The following is a 20,077-nucleotide window of genomic DNA, read 5'->3' as shown; positions in this document are numbered from 1 at the left end:
GCTGGGAGCCGTAGTCTCTCCCCTCCAGACTACAACTCCCAGAGGGCGCCGCGCGGGCCGGCGTCCCTCCCCGCAAGCGGGTGCAGCTCACGTGGGACAGCGGACCAATAGAAACGTCGCTTACAACTGCCCCTTCTAGCCGGAGCCAATGGGAAAACGGCTTTCTCGGGGAGCGTCACAGAGAGGCAGGCATGGCCCCGCCGGTGCGGTACTGCGTCCCCGGTGAGTGGGGGGGGGGCCAGCTCCCCCCCCGACCGGTCCCTGACCCCCTCCCCCCAGACCTTCCCCGCTCGGTCCCTGCCCCCCCCGGGGCCGGCTGGGTCCCCCCTGCCCCCAGACCCCCCGCCCCGCTCGGTCCCTGCCCCCCTCCCAGGGGCCGGCTGGGTCCCCCCAGACCCCCCCCGCTCGGTCCCTCCCCCCCCCGGGGCCGGCTGGGTCCCCCCAGACCCCCCCCGCTCGGTCCCTGGGTCCCCCCAGACCCCCCTGCTCGGTCCCTGCCCCCCCCCGGGGCCGGCTGGGTCCCCCCTCCCCCCAGACCCCCCCCCGCTCGGTCCCTCCCCCCCCCCGGGGCCGGCTGGGTCCCCCCAGACCCCCCCCCGCTCGGTTCCTCCCCCCCCCGGGGCCGGCTGGGTCCCCCCAGACCCCCCCCCGCTCGGTCCCTCCCCTCCCAGGGGCCGGCTGGGTCCCCCCAGACCCCCCCCCGCTCGGTCCCTCCCCCCCCCCCGGGGCCGGCTGGGTCCCCCCAGACCCCCCCCGCTCGGTCCCTCCCCCCCCCGGGGCCGGCTGGGTCCCCCCTGCCCCCAGACCCCCCGCCGCTCGGTCCCTGGGTCCCCCCAGACCCCCCGCCGCTCGGTCCCTGGGTCCCCCCAGACCCCCCTGCTCGGTCCCTGTCCCCCTCCCAGGGGCCGGCTGGGTCCCCCCAGACCTCCCCCCGCTCGGTCCCTGGGTCCCCCCAGACCCCCCCGCTCGGTCCCTGCCCCCCTCCCCGGGGCCGGCTGGGTCCCCCCAGACCTCCCCCCGCTCGGTCCCTGGGTCCCCCCAGACCCCCCCCGCTCGGTCCCTGCCCCCCTCCCAGGGGCCGGCTGGGTCCCCCCAGACCCCCCCGCTCGGTCCCTGCCCCCCTCCCCGGGGCCGGCTGGGTCCCCCCCGACACCCCCCGGCCGGGCGGGCCTGACACGGGCTGTCCCTAGGCGAGCGGCTCTGCAGCCTGGAGGAGGGCGCGGCGGGCAGCGGGACCTACACCCGGCACGGCTACGTGTGCGCCGCCCTGGCTGGCTGCCTGGTGAAGACGAGCGAGGACGGAGCGGTGAGGGGGGCCGGGGGGCTGGGCTCGGGCCCGGGGAGGCGGAATAAGCCTCGGGCCTGGGGAGACTCCCTCGCAGCTGCACTGGGAGGCTGCCGGTGCCTGGGGTGCGCCCAGCCCCCCTCGGCCCCGTTCCCCTTCCTGGCCCAGGGAACCCCCGTGAGTGAAACCCCCCCGAAGACCCCAGCCGCCGTCCCCGCCCACCCAGCGGGGGGAGCTGCCCTTGGGGGGGTGATAGGCAAGGCTGGGATATTGGGGTACAGCGTGCTGAGGAAGGACAGGCAGGGAAAAGGGAGGAGAGGTTGCCACAGATTTTAGAAACCTACACGCTTGGACTGAGGTTGAGATGGGAGCAGGAGACAGACTTGCTGAGAGGCTCTGGGTAAGGACACGAGGGGCACAAACCAAGGGTGATGTCATGGTCGGGGTCTACTACAGACCCGCTAGCCAGGAAGAAGAGGTGGGTGAGGCTTTTTTTAAACAACTAACAAAATCCTCCAAAGCCCGGGACTTGGTGGCGATGGGGGACTTGAACACCCAGACATCTGCTGGGAAAAACAACACAGCAGGGCACAGAATCTCCAACAAGTTCTTGGAATGTGTTGGAGACAATTTTTTATTTCAGAAGGTGGAGACAGTTACTGGGGAGAGGCTGTTCTAGATTTGATTTTGACAAATAGGGAGGAACTGGTGGAGAATTTGAAAGCGGAAGGCAGCTTGGGTGAAACTGATCATGAAAAGATAAGATTCTAAGGAATGGTAGGAGGGAGAACAATAAAATAAAGACAATGGATTTCAAGAAGGGAGACTCAGCAAACTCAAGGGAGTTAGTAGGTAAAATCCCAGGGGAAGCAAGTCTAAGGGGAAAAACAATAGAAGACAGTTGGCAGTTTTTCAAAGCGACATTATTAAGGGCACAAGAGCAAACTATCCCACTGCGTAGGAAAGACAGGAAGTCTGGCCAGAGACCACCCTGGCTTAACCAGATCTTCATGATCTAAAACTCAGAAATAAGAGTCCTACAAAAAGTGGAAACTCGGTCGGATTCCAAAGGATGACTACAAACATGGCTGGCGGGTGGAACCCTACTCTGGGGAGGCTAGCCCCCAGCTCCCCCCATGGCTGGAGCCACAAGCCCCTCTGCGCCCCTGAGCCACAAGCCCAAACCCTGCAACCGGCGGTGCTGCGGCAGTACCCGCCTGTTATACCTGCCGCCCATGAATATAAACAAATAACTCAAGTATGTGGGGACAAAACTAGTGCTCAGCCTGCATGGGGCTGTGGGGGCTGATGGTCTGGACTGGCTAAGCCCCTTGGCCGAGCCGGGCCTGGTGGATGTGGCACGTGACAGTCGCTGGCTCCATAGGAGGTGGGAGATCCTCGTGCCCGGCGCTGGGCTAACCGGAGGCTCTTCTCTCTTCGCCCATGCAGCTGCCGGTGGTGTCTGTGGTGAGAGATGCCGAGTCCCAGCTCTTGCCCGATGTAGGGGCCATCGTGACGTGCAAGGTAAAAGCAGCTGAACCCGCCAGGCCTGCGGGGTCTGTCTCACCACAGGGGCGCCACGTCTGGGGTGACAAGGAGAGCACTTTGGGTAGGGGGAAGGGCAGGAGTCCTCTGCAATAGATGCCCAAGTAACGACCGGAAAGTTTTACAAACCTTGCCCTCTCTGCCTGTGTGCCAGCCTTCTCCCAAGGGGCTGGCAGGCTGGGCCGGGTCTGGGAGTGGAAGGGAGCCTCTTGGCTGTACAGCACCAGTTCCAACCAGACCACACTGCTCTGGCTCTGGGTGCCACAAGCTGCTGACTCTCGTCTCCTTGTCTGGTGGGGCAGGTGTCAGCATGGCGGACCCCCTTGTGACGAAGTGGGACTGTTCTTAATGTTTCCTCTGAATAGTGTGGGGGTGCCTCAGTTTCCCCTAGGCAGTTCTTAAGTATCTAGGGGGTGGAGTAAGGGTGTATGATCATTGCAGAGCCCTAGAGGGCAGGTGTGTGCAGGGGTCTGGACACAGAGAATGGCCGACACCCTGTTTCCTGGCAACTGATGGCCTGGGCCCTTCCCCCCCTGCAAGGTGAGAGCTGAAGGGTTGGAGAACAAAGGAATCAGGTGACCACCTGGCCCGGGAAAGGAACAAAGCCCAGAGGAGGAGGGGCTGGAGGGAGTTTCAGTTTGGGGCTGGCTGGGACATGGAGTGAAGTGCAGACGTGGTTGTCTGGCTCACTGCCCCCCAAAATGGACCCAGCTGAGGGGTCCCGTTCTCTGCACCTGCAAGCTCTGTTTTAGACCATGTTCCTGTCGTCTAATAAACCTTCTGTTTTACTGGCTGGCTGAGAGTCACGTCTGACTGCGAAGTTGGGGTGCAGGACCCTCTGGCTTCCCCAGGAGCCCCGCCTGAGCGGACTCGCTGTGGGAAGCGCACGGAGGGGCAGAGGATGCTGAATGCTCCGAGGTCAGACCCAGGAAGGTGGAAGCTGTGTGAGCTGCGTGTCCTGAAGACAGGCTGCTCACAGAAAGGCGACTGCCCCAGAGTCCTGACTGGCTTCATGGGGAGCAGTTCCAGAGCATCGCCCAGGGACTCCGTGACAACTGGTGGCAGCGGTGGGATGTACTGCACCCCGTGGATGGCGCTTCCTGCAGTAAGTGACTGGGGAGCAGTAACACGAAGGGGGATTGCCGAGGACCAGGCCTGCTGAAGGCTCAGAGAGGAGCGGTTTCGGGGGGCGGTTAACCCCTGGGAGTGTGTGACCAGCGAGAAGGACTGTGCAGTAACAGGGTTCCCCTGGGGATTGCAGCGAGCAGTCCAAGGGGCGGAGGAGTCTGCAGCTCGACCCTGGCAAAGAGGTGGTGACCTCGAGAAGGGCTGACACACTAGGGGTTCTCCCTGGAAACCGTGGGGAGCTGAGAACACACGGGCCTGTGAGTCCACAACAACTTGGGAGGAGCGGAGTGATGGCCTGTCACCGTCTCCTTAAGAAGGACATTGTAAGCCTGTGCAAAAAGAGAGGGTTGAGCATTGGAAAGTTCACCAAAGCAGAGTTAATCGTGCAGCTGGAGGAGGATGACCGCTCTAAGGAACAGATTCCTGACCCCAACTGGGGCTATAGCAGGATCTGGGAGCAGCTGGAGTGGGAGCCAGGCATCGCCAAGACTCCTGTCCCCGACCAGACGAGGGTCTTCATGATCGGGTTCCCCATCGGGGGATCGAGACGGACGGGATTGCAGCTGAGTCTGAGAGAGCAAGAGGACCGTGGGAGACAGCGAGAGCCCGAGAAAGAGCTGCAGAAGCAGCAGCAGCATGAACTGGCGGTGGGGGAGCGGAGAGGCCTAGGGGACCTCCCAGGGGTGAGTGGGGATAGACCCCGGGGGGCCAGTTCCGCAGGGAACCTCGAGACTAAATTGCTGCCCCTGGTTAAGGGGGGGGTGTGTGTGGATGCCCACCTCACTGCCTTTGAGCAGGCTGGCGATTTGAACCAAGGGGACCCTGCGGAAAAGCCCCGGTGTCTAGCTCCCTTGCTGGGTCCCAAGGCCATAGACTCTGTCAGCCAGATGGTTGGGGATGTGGACAGGCTCCCACTCCTGACCCCAACCTATATGTCTGTGTGGAGTTTCCTGCGGCCAGGCCCCCCGGACCTCCAGTGGGAGCAGAAGGTGATGGTCAATGGGGAGACATTCTTGGGGTGGCCAAAGGGCATGGGCTGCATAAACCTTCCCACATGCGGCCTGCGAGTGCTATCGACCACCCCTGACCTAAGGGAGGGCGTGAAACTGGAAGGGCCTGGTGTAACTCCTACCAAGGAATGGGAGAGATGCTGGGGCATCCATGGGAACGTTGGTGGCTTCGAACTTCCCCAGGTCACCGGCTAAAGTGACCCCGCTCAGTTCGATCTCGAAGGGGGGAGAGATGTGACGAAGTGGGACTGTTCTTAATGTTTCCTCTGAATAGTGTGGGGGTGCCTCAGTTTCCCCTAGGCAGTTCTTAAGTATCTAGGGGGTGGAGTAAGGGTGTATGATCATTGCAGAGCCCTAGAGGGCAGGTGTGTGCAGGGGTCTGGACACAGAGAATGGCCGACACCCTGTTTCCTGGCAACTGATGGCCTGGGCCCTTCCCCCCCTGCAAGGTGAGAGCTGAAGGGTTGGAGAACAAAGGAATCAGGTGACCACCTGGCCCGGGAAAGGAACAAAGCCCAGAGGAGGAGGGGCTGGAGGGAGTTTCAGTTTGGGGCTGGCTGGGACATGGAGTGAAGTGCAGACGTGGTTGTCTGGCTCACTGCCCCCCAAAATGGACCCAGCTGAGGGGTCCCGTTCTCTGCACCTGCAAGCTCTGTTTTAGACCATGTTCCTGTCGTCTAATAAACCTTCTGTTTTACTGGCTGGCTGAGAGTCACGTCTGACTGCGAAGTTGGGGTGCAGGACCCTCTGGCTTCCCCAGGAGCCCCGCCTGAGCGGACTCGCTGTGGGAAGCGCACGGAGGGGCAGAGGATGCTGAATGCTCCGAGGTCAGACCCAGGAAGGTGGAAGCTGTGTGAGCTGCGTGTCCTGAAGACAGGCTGCTCACAGAAAGGCGACTGCCCCAGAGTCCTGACTGGCTTCATGGGGAGCAGTTCCAGAGCATCGCCCAGGGACTCCGTGACACCCCTATCTCTGGCATTGGCACCGTCAGCCTAGAGGCCAAGGAGGGTGTGGGCCATGGAGGCTGAATTCCTGTTTTCCACCAGGCTGGCCCTGCTCTGCGGAAGAGGTGGAGGCCTTTGTCACCAGGGCTGCGGGGCAGACATTAAATCCTGGAGTACTTGGCTCCTGTGCCAGGCTGGAGGGGAATGGGGTGCTGTTTAGGGGGAGCGGGGTCAGCCTGGCATGGAGTGCCCCACCCTGCTGTGGCATTGACTCCCCTGGGAGCAGGAAGGAGAGCCAACTGGCAGGAGAAGCAGGGACGGCATTAGGTCCCCTAGAGTAGATCTGGGAGGGGCCAGTCCCTGCTGGTCTCACTGCCCAGTACATGGGCACCTCTGGGGGCAGCGCTCAGCCCAGGGTTCATGCCAGACTCTCTCCCCACAGGTGTGCAGCATTAACTCCCGCTTTGCCAAGGTGCACATCCTGTACATCGGCTCCACACCGCTGAAATCCGCCTTCCGAGGCACCATACGGTAGGGCCTGGCCTTGTCGGCCCTTCCCTGGGGGAGGGTTGGGTTCCTGCTGGTGCTGCCCCCACCCCCCCTGAAGTAAGGGGAGTGGGGCCAGCTCAGATGGGGCCTCGTGTCTGTAATCCCAGTGCTGCCTTATCCAATGACTGGCCCCTGCAGGCTAATGCCTTCAGCCCAGTGCCAGGCAGTGTCCTGGGCCCTCCTGCCAGCCTGGGGAACAGCCTGCCCCGGAATGAGGGGCAGGCAGGGGACGGATAAGTCCTTTTGGGGCAGTTACTGCTGGGTCTCAAAAGGTGGGAGTAGCCCTGGGCCCTGCTGCCCAGTGGGAGTGGGCCTGTCTGCCTGCCCCAGTACTAGGATCCCTCTGTCTCCTTACAGGAGAGAAGACATTCGAGCCACAGAGAAAGACAAGGTCAGTCGGGTGCTGCCTGCTTCGGTTACTGCCCAGCGTGGCAGCTGACATCCACCCTCCCTGCACGTGCAGCCGTAACCCACCCACCCCCACCCCCGGCATGGCTCGCCCCACTCACCTCCCCGTGTCTGCAGCTGTAACCCCACCCCCTCAGCATGGGTCACTCCACTCACCTCCTTGTGCGTGCAGCCCTCCCCCCTCATCCCTCAGCATGGCTCACCTCACTCCCCTCCTGTGTCTGCAGCCGTAACACCCCACCCCATACGGCTTGCCCCACTCACCTCCCGTGTGTGCAGCTGTAACTCCCCCAGCATAGCTCACCCCACTCACCTCCCCGTGTCTGCAGCCGTAACTCCACCCCCCTGGCATGGCTCGTCGCATTCATACCCCACCTGCTCAGGCTCCCTTGGGGAGGGAGATTTGCTGAGCTCGGGGTCTCCCCCCGATCTCTGAAGGAAGCCCCCCTCCAGGACAGGCTGAGCAGGGTGCAGTGTTTGGGGGGGTCTGTGCCGAGCTGGCAGGTAAGTGCCCACAGGGCTGTGAGCCATGCTGCCTGTGGCCACTGATATGGGGCTGTTATCAAGGTAATGGGACTCGCTGGATGTGGCTGTGGGACTCCTCTCTGCAAAGGGGACTGGCCTTGGTCCAGGCCAAAGCTGCTCTCCTGCTTGAACTGACTTCTCCTGCCCCCCTCCCTGCGCCTTGTGTTCTCTCTGGCAGGTGGAAGTTTACAAGAGTTTCCGTCCTGGAGATATAGTCCTGGCTAAAGTGGTATCCTTCCCTGCAGGGGTGGGGTGAGGTGGGGTGGGGCACGGAGGGGAGTAGCCAGCTGGGCTTTTCCAGCCCAGCCCTGGAGCCTTTTCCCTTAACCTGCCTGTGCCTAGATCTCCCTGGGGGACATGCAGTCCAACTACCTGCTGAGCACAGCAGAGAACGAGCTGGGCGTGGTGGTGGCTCACAGTGAAGCAGGTAAGAGTTGCTGGCTCCCCAGGCCTGGCAGGGAGAGCTGGCCAGCAGCCTCGCCTCCAAGTCCCTGCTACCCCTGGGCCTCCCCTGTGGGGGAGGAATGAGCATCAAGACCCTGTCCTGGCTGTTAACGCTCAAAGCCTGGGAGTTGACAGCGCAGTGGGTAATGGCTTTGTTCTCTCGGGGTTAGTGAAGGACTGGGAGCTAGGATTCCTGGGTTCTGTTGCTAATAACCCTGCCTTTGCCTCAGCAGGCCCCTCCGTTCTTCTCCAGCCAGTGGGGAGGGGAGCCTGGGTGATGTGCTGCACAGCACTGTGGTCCCTTGGGAGGAGGTGCTGGTAGCGGGCCATGTGGACTCTCCCCAGAGGGAGCTGCAGTCCCATGGGGGCTTGAAACGTTCCTTAGTCCGAGCCCCTCCCCGCTGGACAGGCTGGCCTGAGCAGGGAGCTGCAGCAGGCACATCCCAGCCCTTGAGGAAGCTGGACAGTGACCTGTTGTTCTTGGCTCTAGGGGCACAGATGGTGCCAATCAGCTGGTGTGAGATGCAGTGCCCCAGGACACACTCCAAGGAGCTCCGCAAGGTGGCCCGAGTGCAGCCGGAGTTCCTGCAGACCTAGCTGGCCATCCTGAGCCGCCAGCTTTGAGCCTTGACATGGGGGCTGCAGGCAGCCAGCCAGCCTGCCTCTGCTGTCATCCCTTAACCAGAGCCTAGAGTAACCCCCACAGGCCAGTGAGCTGGGGCTTGACCCACTGCAGGGCAGGGCAGCCACTGGATTTTGGATTGTGTTAAGGCTAGTGTGGGGGGATCAGGGTCCCCTCTTTCCTTCTGCAAGTGGTACCCCCGCCGGGGCCGGGGCCCTGCTCTCCAGTTAGGTTTCTAAACTGCTGTGCCATGAACAATAAATGTTTTCCTGTAGGGCTCTAAGCTCCTGTCATGCTGGTGAGGGTACTGCTGGGCTGACTGTAGGTGCTGCGTGGCCATGCCCACAAGCTGGCATCTCCTGCTGCTGTCTGGGCACTGCACAGACAGCTGCTCTGTTCAGGAAGGGGCACTGGAGAGCCAGCACAACCGACCCCTGGTATGGGCCCCTGTGCCACTTGGTGCTGGACTTGATCCCCAGGCTTAAATGGAACCACTCTAGGGGGCTGCCCAGCCTTGGCTTCCCCTATGGCACTTCTGCAGGAAGGAGTGCACTGTCCCAGAGCAAGAGGCCAGACTCAATAACTGGCCATAGGGTGGGACTGGCCTCAGGGGTGTGGGCAAACAGCCAGGGCCCAGACAAGGGAGGATTGCCCCCTCTAATGCTGCAGTCCTCACACTGCTCCTGAGAAGGGGGTGTCTGACAATCACTCTTCTCTAAAGCAGTGATTCTCAAACTTTGTACTGGTAACCCCCTATAAATTATTAAATATATTTAACACCATTATGAATGCTGGAGGCAAAGCAGGGTTTGGGGTGGAGGCTGACAGCTCCTGACCCCCAGTTTGAGAACCCCTGCTCTAAAGTCAGTTTTCATGACCCCTTAAATTTCCTCTAAGCTTCCCAGCCCTTGGGTCCCACTATCCCCATGTAATTGATTGGGGGGAAAGGGGAAGCCTACCAGAGTGGGTCCTGCACAGGGTGGTCCCTTGAAGGAGTTCAGGTGGCACATGGCCTGGGCACCTGTCACAGCCCCAGGGAAAGCCTAGGCATTGCAGGAGCCCTCTTGTGTGCTAGCTCTTCAAGGCAGCCTCCTAGCTACCCAGCTCCACCATGGTAGCAATGCAGGGCAGGCTGCAGTTGTCACAGCTCAGAGACCCACTAGCTAGCACCCCTGTGAGAACACTGTTGCTGCCCTGGCAGGGGCTGTGTGGATCAGGGCAGGCCCAGCCATGAGCAGTCCTCCTGCTCTTTTGTCATCAGCAGTGTAGCAGGGCCGGCTCCTTTCCAGCAAGTGTTCCAAGGGTCTGGGCTCCAGGAGCAGCTGGAGGGATTGTGCCCAAGGGAAAGGGAGATCGACTTTGTGCCACGGGTGGAGGAAAGGGAAACGGACCCTTTAAGGTCCCAAGGCCCAGTTGGGATAGACAAAGGGCCTAGCCTGTGCATGTGTGTACCTGGTGTCAGAGTGCCCAGGGAGCCTGCATGCCCATACTCGCCCCAGTTTCATCATTGCAGGGCCCTGCCAAGGGATGCGAGACAGACACAGGGGTTATTGCACATCACTCCTTTATTGTACTTAACGAGACAACCGCTATTGTTGGACAGTTACACTAGAGCCGGTGCGAGGCCAGTGCCAGGTAGACAAGCGCAGGGCTAGCATACAGCAGCAGTCTTCACTAGCGCTACAGAGCAGGAGAGGGGGCAGCTGTGGCAGCAGAGGTTCTAGAGGGCAGGGCAGACACTAGCTGCACCCCCTCCCCAGCCTGTGGTTTGAAGGCAATAAATTAACGAGCTGCCCCTGGAGAGCTACAGTCACTGGCTAGCACACGCCCACCTACCGAGAACACAGCTACAGGGGCCTGCAGCCCAAACCCCCCGGGGGCATGTGAGAGCAAGACTGGTCCCTGACTCACACCTCTCCTCCCTGGTCCATGCGCACACACCTGGAATGACTACAGCAAGCAACAGTAAAACTCATGACAATGACAAGAGCTCCCAGTGAGGTCAAGCACAGCTAGGAAGGCCCAGGGTGACTGTCTAGGGAACGCTTGGGTTGGCCAATACCTTACAGAGTCACTGGTCCAGCCCAGGGTTCGCTGGAGCCTGGCAGAGGTGGTTACCGCCTGGCTATGGCCATTGGGCTTCCCCCATCTTTGAGGAGAGGCTCTAGCTGGCCTGTGGGTTTGCAGGGTTGTCTACAGAGGGATGCAGGTCCCAGGGAGCTGGCTCTGTACTCGGTTCTTATGGCTGTGGGCAGTGTGTGCAGGGGAGGGGTAGGAAGGGGGCTCATCTACTGCTCACAAGCCTCCACAACCTGCCTTCACTTCTTGGCTTTGCCCTGAGCCGCCACAGCCTCCATGGCCTTGCGGACCGTCTCCTCATCCCCCAGGAACTGCATGGGCTTGATGGGCTTCAGGTTCTTGTCCAGCTCGTAGACGATGGGGATGCCAGTGGGCAAGTTGAGCTCCATGATGGCCTCTTCAGACATGCCTGCGAACACAAGGTACAGTCACCCAGCGAGCACCCCACACCAAGCCCCACACTTGCTCCTACAGCAGGGCGCTGCCCACCCCAGGGGCTGCAAGAGCAGCAGGGAGCTCAGTCCCAGCAACAGCCCCCAGGTTAGCACTTCGGGAGAGGGGGTGGGCCCAGGACTGAGTTGACACCTTGCTGAGCTTGGGGCCAAGCCAGCCCATAGCCCCACTGATTCGCAGGCAACTCAGGGCATGAGTCTGCCATACCATCCAGGTGCTTAACAATCCCTCGCAGGCTGTTGCCATGGGCAGCAACGAGAACTCGCTTGCCCTCCTTGATCTGGGGGACAATCTCTTCATTCCAGAAGGGCAGGGCCCGGGCAATGGTGTCCTTCAGGCTCTCGCAGGTCGGCAGTTGGTCCTCGGTCAGGTCGGCATAACGACGGTCCTGGGGAACAACCACCAACAGCCCTCAGTCGCCATGGACACAGGTAGCAATGCCTAGCTAGTGAAGTGCTTTGGGCTCATGGTGAGTTACCCCCGTCGATGTGGTCACTTCTACTGTTCGTGCCCTGGAACTGGGAGTTCCTGCAGGGAGCTCCACCCACCACTCTGCTGTCCTGGTCTGCATCCCCACAGGGTTATTGCGGGGAGGGGGGCAACCCAGCTTTGCAGAGCAAACAAGCCCATTACAGAGTGACCCAGAGTACGCTTAGGCCAGGAAGGCTTTTCCTAGTTCCTGAGGCTCACCTGGATTCCTGTGCGTTTCCAATGGCTAGTAGACATTTGTTCACCTGTCAGCTGGGTTCTGGGGACTGCAGATCCCTATCTAGGGCAGGGTTTCACTGCAGAGCAAACACCCAAGGGAGCTACACGGGACTGTAACGAATAACAGCATAACAGGCTCCCAGCCCCTGCTTGTGCAGTGCCTAGTGGAGTCAGTATCTTCCCTTGGGACAGGACAGCGAGCAGAGACCAAGACCAGCCAGCAGTGCACACTGCTGGCTTCGGAGATCTTTACAGTTACTGGGGACATGGAGTCAGGGCAGAGCTGCATGCCAGAGACCACAATGGGAGAAGAGGCGCCCAGGGCCATGCCAAGTGCACCTCCACCCCAGCCCTAGGCTGGGAGACCAGGAGCCATGGGAAGAGGACTGGCGCTGGGCCAAGGACCGACTGTCTGGTTTGACCACTGAACTGGGAAAAGACTTCATTTTGGGTTGTCCTAAAACAACAATTATTGGGTTTTTTTGCCAAAACGACAAACTGAAAATTGTTTTGGGTAAAACGAAGCATTTCATCCCTATGTTGCTTCCCCTCTGAAAGAAGCCAAACTATCTACGTTTCAACCCACATAGTTCTTTTGGGCAATCCGATTTGCCAAATCTCTGTGCAGTTTTGGTTGACCCAAAACTGCATTTTTCAGCAAATAAAAGTATTCACCCCAAAAATGTCACCCAGCTCCTGTTCGGACTATGCAGTAGCACCCCCTACCACTGTTCACACAGGATCCCACAAAACGGCGACCCTCGTGCCAGCCAACATTCTCCCCAGCCCAGAGGCCCGCCATTCGGCTGTTGTGGGGAGAGGGAGAAGGCAGAGTTGCAAGGGCCCACCTTACCTTGCTGATGGTGCTGTAGAAAGGGTGGTCCGGTTCCATGGGAGGTGGTGGGACGTCAAAGGAACGCCTCCAGATCTTCACCTGGGCCTCCCCATGCTTAGCAGCTGTCTCAGCCTTGTTGAGACCCGTCAGGCCACCGTAGTGCCTTTCATTGAGGCGCCAAGTCCTCACCACAGGCAGCCACATCTGGTCGATGGCATCCAGCACTATCCAGAGAGTGCGGATTGCCCGCTTCTGGACAGAGGTGAAACAGATGTCGAACTCGTAGCCAGCATCTGGAAAGGATCAGAACCCCAAGGCCATCAGCACACAGCACCCACGAGATGCAAACGAGGGGAGGGAACAGATGCAGGAGTCTCACGCTGGGAGCACTTCCCTCTTTTAGTCCAACAAGCCAAGCTCTGATGGCAGGCTGTATTTCCGCACCACCAGAGACCGCATTGGCCCCCAGAACTCCCTGGCCCTAGCCTTTCCGGGGCGCCACTGCCTACAGCCGCTACTTTATGCCCAGCCCCAGCAGGCCCCCAAGGCACTTGGGATTCGACCAGAGGTAATGAGGTATGGGCTTCGCCCACTGGCAGTGAATAGGCTCCACCCACGGCATCGGGTTTGGGAGGTCACATTAGCTCCTGTCATCCGGTCTCAGAGGCCGGCATTGATTTGTCCTCAGACTGAGCAGATGGCGTAACCCGATGGACCAGCCTGCGAGTCGCAGGGTACCACAGAAAGGGATTATTTTGCCCCAGAAGGGCTTTAAGCTGCAGATCCTCTGCTCTCCCCAGTGCCTGACAAGGGCAAACATGCCCGCTCCACAAGCTGGCCCCCCTTCCCAGCCTGGCCAAGCTGTGCCTACCAATTACAAGGCAGCTCAGCTCACTGAAGTGGAAAGACAGGATGCTTATGTAACCTCAGTGGGGTGGAGATCCTAGGCAGCATCTGCTTCCTCTCCAAAGCTCTGGGGAGCACGCGGGGAGAGCTGCAGGTTCATAGGGCAGGGCTGGAGGAGAAGAGGGCTCTGAGAGCCCCCTCTCCGACCAGAGGAGCTCTATCACTGGCCTGAATCCATCTCAGCAACATGAGAGCATCTACAACAGAAGTGGGCAAACTACGGCCTGCGGGACCATCCTACCCAGCCCCATTGCTCCCGGCCAGGGAGGCTCACCCCCCAGCCCCTCCCCCGCAGGGGCTTTCAAATGAGCCTGTCCTGCTGCTCTGAGCAGCATGGTAAGGGGGTGGGGGGGGTTGGATAAGGGACAGGAAGTCCTAGGGGGCAGTCGGGGGGGGGGGGGGGGTTGGATGGGGCAGAGGTTCGGGGGTGGAATACCAGGGGGTTGGGGATGACAGGGAGCAGGGGGGTTGGATAGGGGGTGGGGTCCTGGTGGGGGCAGTTAGTGACAGAGATCCCGGGAGAGGGCGGTCAGGGGACAAGGCGTGGGTGGGGGGTTGGATGGGTTGGAGGTCCCGGGGGGCCTGTCAGGGGGCGGGGGTGTGGATAGGGGTCAGGGCAGTCGGGGGCTGGGGGGGAGGCCGAGTTGGATAGGGGGCAGGGCAGTCAGGATGGGGGTTGGATGGGGGCAGGATCCCGCAGTCAGGAGACAAGGAGCAGGGGGGTTGGATGGGTCGGGGGTTCTGAGGGGGGCGGACAGGGGTGGGGCCAGGCTGTTTGCAGAGGCACAGCCTTCCCTACATAAGAACGGTCAGACCAAAGGTCCATCCAGCCCAGTATCCTGTCTGCCGTCAGTGGCCAATGCCAGGTGCCCCAGAGGGAGTGAAGCTAACAGGTAATGATATAGTGATCTCTCTCCAACCATCCAACTCCACCCTCGGACAAACACAGGCTAGGGACACCATTCCTTACCCATCCTGGCTGATGGCCATTAATGGACTTAGCCTCCATGAATTTATCCAGTTCTCTTTTAAACCCTGTTATAGTCCTAGCCTTCACCACCTCCTCAGGCAAGGAGTTCCACAGGTTGACTGTGCGCTGAGTGAAGAACTTCCTTTTATTTGTTTTAAATAAATGGCCCTCCATACCGTTTTGCAACTCCGATGTGGCCCTTGGGCCACAAAGTTTGCCCACCCCTGATCTTGAAGCTCTGGCCCTACGCAGCACTGAGTGGACGGCTAAGGACCCCCAGGCCCAAGCCATACCCCCACATGGGCCACACAGCTGCAACGGTGGGGAGCATGATGCATTGCTGGCAGTTGCGCCAGGCCGGGCCTCCCTTGCAGAGGCATGTGAGCTGTCAGCCAGCAGTGGTGCACCAGCACAAAGGACAGCTCCGCACGCAGCAGGAGGTTACTGAGTTCCAGGGAACACTGACTGCGGCAGCCAGAGTCAGACAGGAACCCAGACAGGAACCGGGGGCTCCACCACTGCCTCAGAAATCCCCTCATCCTGGTAGGCAATACAGCTCCTCCGAAAGCCAGGCCGACTTCTGCCCTGGAGCGCGCCTGCCCACAACACGCCCCACGCCGAAGAGGACCAGGGCTCTGAGGAGACGGGGCAATAGGGTTACGCAAGGCTGCTGAGTGGGTTCCAGGGTGCGGTGGAAGGGGGCTATGCAACACAGTGCAGCTTGCTAGGGCCCACCTGGCACCCGACTCCTCTCACCCAGGATCACACTGCCCACGTTCTCCTCCCGTCCCAGGTGTCCAGGGGAGAGTGGCCAACCTGCGTGAGAACCAGCACGGGCTGTGACTTGCCAGAGGGGCTTCAGCACAGATTTGCCCAGACACTTTCTATTCTGGGACATTTTTGCTTCACACACTCCGGCAACGTGATTAGATAAACCAAGCTCTGTCCCACCCCCAGGTACAGTGGGCCGGCACCTATCACATTCTGCTGCACCCGGGTAGCATCTGCAGGAGGAATAAATCAGGCACTCTGCTGCCTATGGTCTCATTTTGAGTCTAGCAAGCAAGAGGGATGAGACAGGTCCTGCAATTTCCTGTCAATGACTCTGCTTCCCTCACAGGGCTGTGGGGAGGAAACACGCCAGCACTTGTAACCCACAGCCAGAGCACGCTCGGTCTCACTACTGCAGCAGCCTTTCTCCCTGCTCCCCAGAGAGAGGAGGGCTGTGCGTCCAGTCACGGCTGAGACGTGCACGTCGGAGCACCACTTCTGAATGACTCAGCGCCAGGGAGAGCGAGACAGAGGAGCCCTTGCAAAGGCAGCCTGCCAGAGCAGAGCATCTCGCTGGTTGCACAGCGCTGCAGCCCCAAGTGAGGGATGGGAGAGAAGGGGCATGGAGGGACCGGTCACCACACGGCTGGGGAAGTGCTGTGCAGGGAGATAACGTATTGCCCTTCCGCACCGTATTGCGGAGGGGCTCAAAACACTTTATCCTAATGAAGCTGGGCTCTCCCAGTGACCAGGCTGCCCATCCATCCAGGATTAACTCCTCCTCAGGGCCAGAACAGGCACACATAGGCCCTCACAGCCCTCCAGCCCCGCAGTCTCCCTGGAAATGGGTGAGTACTACTCCATTTTGCAGGTGGTCAGAGGCAGAGACATGAGACACTTGCCCGAAGTCACAACACGTGTCAATGGCAGAGCTGGGAATGGGAGCCAGGACTCCAGACTGATCAGCTCCTTTATGGGCAGGATTCTTTACAGCCTGGGGGGCCAAAGCGCAGCCCCATGATAGTGCCCGGCTCTTGTCCCCTCCAACGGGGCCAGGCTGTGCCCTGGCAGAGACCAGGGCCAATGGATCAGCTCCCTTTTACTCACACTGAACTCACAGCCTGCGTTGGGCGTGCCACCGAGATCACCCCGGAGCCCGGTCCTCTTGGCCCGCAGTGCCCTCCCAGCTAGCCCTCCAGCCCGAGCCTTTGGCAGCAGCACATCCCTGCGCAGCTCCTGTGACAGAGCCAAGCCCAGCACCCCCAGGCAGGGGGTGGCCCCTCGCCGAGCCGGGCACCCTGAGCGTGGACCGGGGGAGGGGGGTGCTGACAGGCTCCACTCTTCCCACTGCCGCTCTGGCTGGGGCTCCGCTGCTGCCACCCCCCCATGCAGCACCTGCCGGTCCCGGTCCCCCGGCCTCGCTGCCCCAGTGACTCCCCCCAGACCCGGTACCGCTCCCCACCCACCCCCGGTACCGCTCCCCTCCCTGGGCCCAGGGCCACCGCCCCCCCCAGACCCGGTACCGGTCCCCCCCCCCGGGCCCAGGGGTACCGCTCCCCCCCCGGGCCCAGGGCCACCGCCCCCCCCCAGACCCGGTACCGCTCCCCTCCCCGGGCCCAGGGCCACCGCCCCCCCCAGACCCGGTACCGCTCCCCCCCCCTGGGCCCAGGGCCACCGCCCCCCCCCCCAGACCCGGTACCGCTCCCCCCCCGGGCCCAGGGCCACCGCCCCCCCCCCCCAGACCCGGTACCGCTCCCCACCCACCCCCGGTACCGCTCCCCCCCAGGGCCACCGCCCCCCCCCCAGACCCGGTACCGCTCCCCCCCCGGGCCCAGGGCCACCGCCCCCCCCCCCCAGACCCGGTACCGCTCCCCACCCACCCCCGGTACCGCTCCCCCCCCGGGCCCAGGGCCACCGCCCCCCCCCCAGACCCGGTACCGCTCCCCCCCCTGGGCCCAGGGCCACCGCCCCCCCCAGACCCGGTACCGCTCCCCACCCACCCCCGGTACCGCTCCCCCCCCGGGCCCAGGGCCACCGCCCCCCCCCCAGACCCGGTACCGCTCCCCACCCACCCCCGGTACCGCTCCCCTCCCTGGGCCCAGGGCCACCGCCCCCCCCAGACCCGGTACCGCTCCCCCCCCCCGGGCCCAGGGCCACCGCCCCCCCCCAGACCCGGTACCGCTCCCCTCCCCGGGCCCAGGGCCACCGCCCCCCCCAGACCCGGTACCGCTCCCCCCCCTGGGCCCAGGGCCACCGCCCCCCCCCCAGACCCGGTACCGCTCCCCCCCCGGGCCCAGGGCCACCGCCCCCCCCCCCAGACCCGGTACCGCTCCCCCCCCGGGCCCGGTACCGCTCCCCCCCAGGGCCACCGCCCCCCCCCAGACCCGGTACCGCTCCCCCCCCGGGCCCAGGGCCACCGCCCCCCCCCCCAGACCCGGTACCGCTCCCCACCCACCCCCGGTACCGCTCCCCCCCCGGGCCCAGGGCCACCGCCCCCCCCCCAGACCCGGTACCGCCCCCCCCCGGCCCCCCCATTCCCAGGGCCCCCCCGGCCCGTACCTCTCAGCGCCTCCCCGCCGCGCTGCGCCTCCTGGCTGCCGGCCGCGCTGAGGTCGGCGTCGTACCAGCCGCTGAAGCGGTTCTCCAGGTTCCAGGCGCTCTCGCCGTGCCGCAGCAGCACGAGCCGGTAGGCCGCCATCTTGGGACTGCCGCGCTCGGGCCGGACTGCGCCAGACCCCGCCCCGCCCGCGAGCCCGCCCCCGAGCCTGGCACGCATGCGCGTCTGGCCCCAGGACGGCTCGTGCGCCCTCAAGCCTTTCCCGCGAGCAGGGCCCGACGCATGCGCCCACTCTTCCTTGCGCCCCCAGCATTGCCCCGGAGCCCCACCGCCAATTGGAGCATGCGCAATGTGAACAAGACGCTGCGGCGCATGCGTCCTGGAGGGCCGCCGGGGGAGCACGAAGAGCACGGAGCGCACGTGAAGGGCAACGTGACCTTCAGCTGCCGTGACGTCACTACCACCGTGACACTGTTACCGTACAGTGTGGATCAGAGACGCCGCCGAAATCTCCCTGGGGCCTGCACCCCGCCCCCACCGCCGGCGCGGCCCGCCCTATCCCCACGCGCCAGCAAGGGGCGGCCGTCTGATTGGCTCTCCGCTGCACGGCTCCGTTTCCTGGGGCAGAACAACCAATCAGAGCTCTCACCCTCCCTCACCGACTCGAAGCCTCCTCAGGTGGCGGGAGGGGGAGCCACAGGCTGCCCAGGGGGCCGGCCCAGGGAGATACCAAGTGTGGGGGGTGCCCGCCCAGGCTGGGTCAGACCAATCGTGTCCTGTGTGCCCACAGCCCCCCGTGCCCCAGACGGAGGGACCTGAGCCGGTCAGCGACCCAGTGACCCTCACCCGCCGCCCAGACAGAGCCTAGGGACCCTCCCTGCCCAGCCTGGCTCAGCCACGCACCCGACTGTCCTCCCGGGGTGATCCCGTGCTTCTCGGAGCCCTGTTACAGCCTGGGCCTTCCCAACATCCCCTGGCGAGGAGTTCCGCAGGTTAACTGCGTCGGGGCACGAAATACTGCCTTTCGCTTGTTTTAAACCTGCCGCCCATTCATTTCAGGAGTAAATCACACTTCCTTCTTTACTTTCTCCACACCGGTCATGATTTTATAGACTTCGATCATATTCCCACTTTTGTCGTCTCTGTGACGTTATTGACATAATCTGGGACCGTATAGATCATTGTTGCAACCAAAGTCCTGGAGTGGCACCAAATCTTATATAAAGGGGGAGGGTCAAATGAGGTGTCTAAGACAAGGTTATAGTTTGCTGGTTACGATTATGTGATCTGTGTGCGTGTATCATTTTTGTATTTAAAGATATAAGTATTGGCTCTATACTGTCTGTATTTCAAGCTTATGCTATGCTTCTGGGGAGCAGCCCAGACAAGTTGGTGTCAGCTCTGCCTAGCCTGCTTGATGGCTCATTAAGGACCATCAGCTACACAACTGACCCGTTGAGAGAAGGCAGACACGCCTTGCGACTCAGCAAGATGTGCAGGGACCTGCCTATGGACAGAACTCTGAGGGTTTTCCAGGCCATGGGATGGACAGCTTGTGACAGACAGGCCTTGGGACAAAGAAAGAAAGACCACATGGCAAGAGACTATAAAAACCTGCTGCAGCTCCTCCATCTTGTCTTCAATCCTGCTTCTGAGCTCTGGAGGGACTTTGCTACAAACGGAAGCTCTAAACAAATAACTGAAAGACCCACCCCAGCTGGGGATGTTCTCCAGAGACCTGATTTGAACCTGCAGCTTATTCCATCACTGCTAAAAGCCTGAACCAAGAACTTTGTCATTATTGTCTGTCACTGATTCCATTTCACCACTTCTAGCTCTCATCTATATTTATTTCCTTTCATGAATAAACCTTTAGATTTTAGATTCGAAAGGACTGGCAACAGCGTGATTTGTGGGTAAGATCTGATTTGTATATTGACCTGGGTCTGGGGCTTGGTCCTTTGGGATCGAGAGAACCTTTTTTCTTTTACCAGGGTGTAATGATGCTGGTTCTGGCAGGACCCAACTGAGAGTGCCGATTCAGGACAAATTGCTTAAAGCTGGGCAGTTACAGCCCAGGGCTGGGGTTTTTCCACCTCTAAGGCAAACCAAACCTGCCAAACAGGTGAGAGCAGACTTTGGTCTCACCCCACTGGCTAACCACAAGTCACACAAGGAGTACTTGTGGCACATTAGAGACTAACATAAATTTGTACATAATTTTAGACATAAAAGTACTCCTTTTCTTTTTGCGAATACAGACTAACACGGCTGCTACTCTGAAACCATTCACAACAGAACATTTCTGCTGTTAGGAACTGCAACTTTCTTGATTAAA

At 61.4% G+C, this 20,077-nt stretch overlaps 2 protein-coding genes and 1 long non-coding RNA gene across 3 annotated transcripts; 2 read left to right on the top strand and 1 right to left on the bottom strand.

The window, feature by feature from the left end:
- Nucleotides 1-86: 86 nt before the first annotated feature.
- EXOSC1 (exosome component 1) lies at nt 87-8,743 on the top strand. The gene is made up of 8 exons (XM_048857337.2): nt 87-222; nt 1,191-1,306; nt 2,735-2,809; nt 6,355-6,443; nt 6,819-6,852; nt 7,573-7,623; nt 7,737-7,821; nt 8,329-8,743. Exons 1-8 carry the CDS (start codon nt 192-194, stop codon nt 8,433-8,435), a joined length of 588 nt encoding a protein of 195 aa, XP_048713294.1. The 5' UTR covers nt 87-191; the 3' UTR covers nt 8,436-8,743.
- Nucleotides 8,744-10,007: 1,264 nt separating this feature from the next.
- PGAM1 (phosphoglycerate mutase 1) lies at nt 10,008-17,916 on the bottom strand. The gene is made up of 4 exons (XM_048857321.2): nt 17,742-17,916; nt 12,554-12,828; nt 11,200-11,380; nt 10,008-10,948 (listed from the first exon to the last, which is right to left on the bottom strand). The coding sequence occupies exons 1-4, from the start codon at nt 17,878-17,880 to the stop codon at nt 10,779-10,781; spliced, it is 765 nt and encodes a 254-aa protein (XP_048713278.1). The 5' UTR covers nt 17,881-17,916; the 3' UTR covers nt 10,008-10,778.
- On the top strand, nt 15,454-19,630 carry LOC142072846 (uncharacterized). The gene is made up of 2 exons (XR_012669451.1): nt 15,454-16,030; nt 18,050-19,630. It is a non-coding gene; the product is annotated as an uncharacterized LOC142072846 (long non-coding RNA).
- Nucleotides 19,631-20,077: the final 447 nt, after the last annotated feature.

Source organism: Caretta caretta, chromosome 7 (genome assembly GCF_965140235.1).
Source record: "Caretta caretta isolate rCarCar2 chromosome 7, rCarCar1.hap1, whole genome shotgun sequence".
Classification (NCBI taxonomy): Eukaryota; Metazoa; Chordata; order Testudines; family Cheloniidae; genus Caretta; species Caretta caretta.
This window is presented reverse-complemented; position numbering and strand designations above follow the sequence as displayed.

Coding starts and splice junctions, on each gene's coding strand:
- EXOSC1 (XM_048857337.2), top strand. CDS start 192: ATGGCCCCGCCGGTGCGGTACTGCGTCCCCG. Junction 223..1,190: donor GGTGCGGTACTGCGTCCCCG/GTGAGTGGGGGG, acceptor GGCTGTCCCTAG/GCGAGCGGCTCTGCAGCCTG. Junction 7,822..8,328: donor GGTGGCTCACAGTGAAGCAG/GTAAGAGTTGCT, acceptor TCTTGGCTCTAG/GGGCACAGATGGTGCCAATC.
- PGAM1 (XM_048857321.2), bottom strand. CDS start 17,880: ATGGCGGCCTACCGGCTCGTGCTGCTGCGGCACGGCGAGAGCGCCTGG. Junction 12,829..17,741: donor CGGCGGGGAGGCGCTGAGAG/GTACGGGCCGGG, acceptor GATCCTTTCCAG/ATGCTGGCTACGAGTTCGAC. Junction 11,381..12,553: donor TCTACAGCACCATCAGCAAG/GTAAGGTGGGCC, acceptor GTTGTTCCCCAG/GACCGTCGTTATGCCGACCT.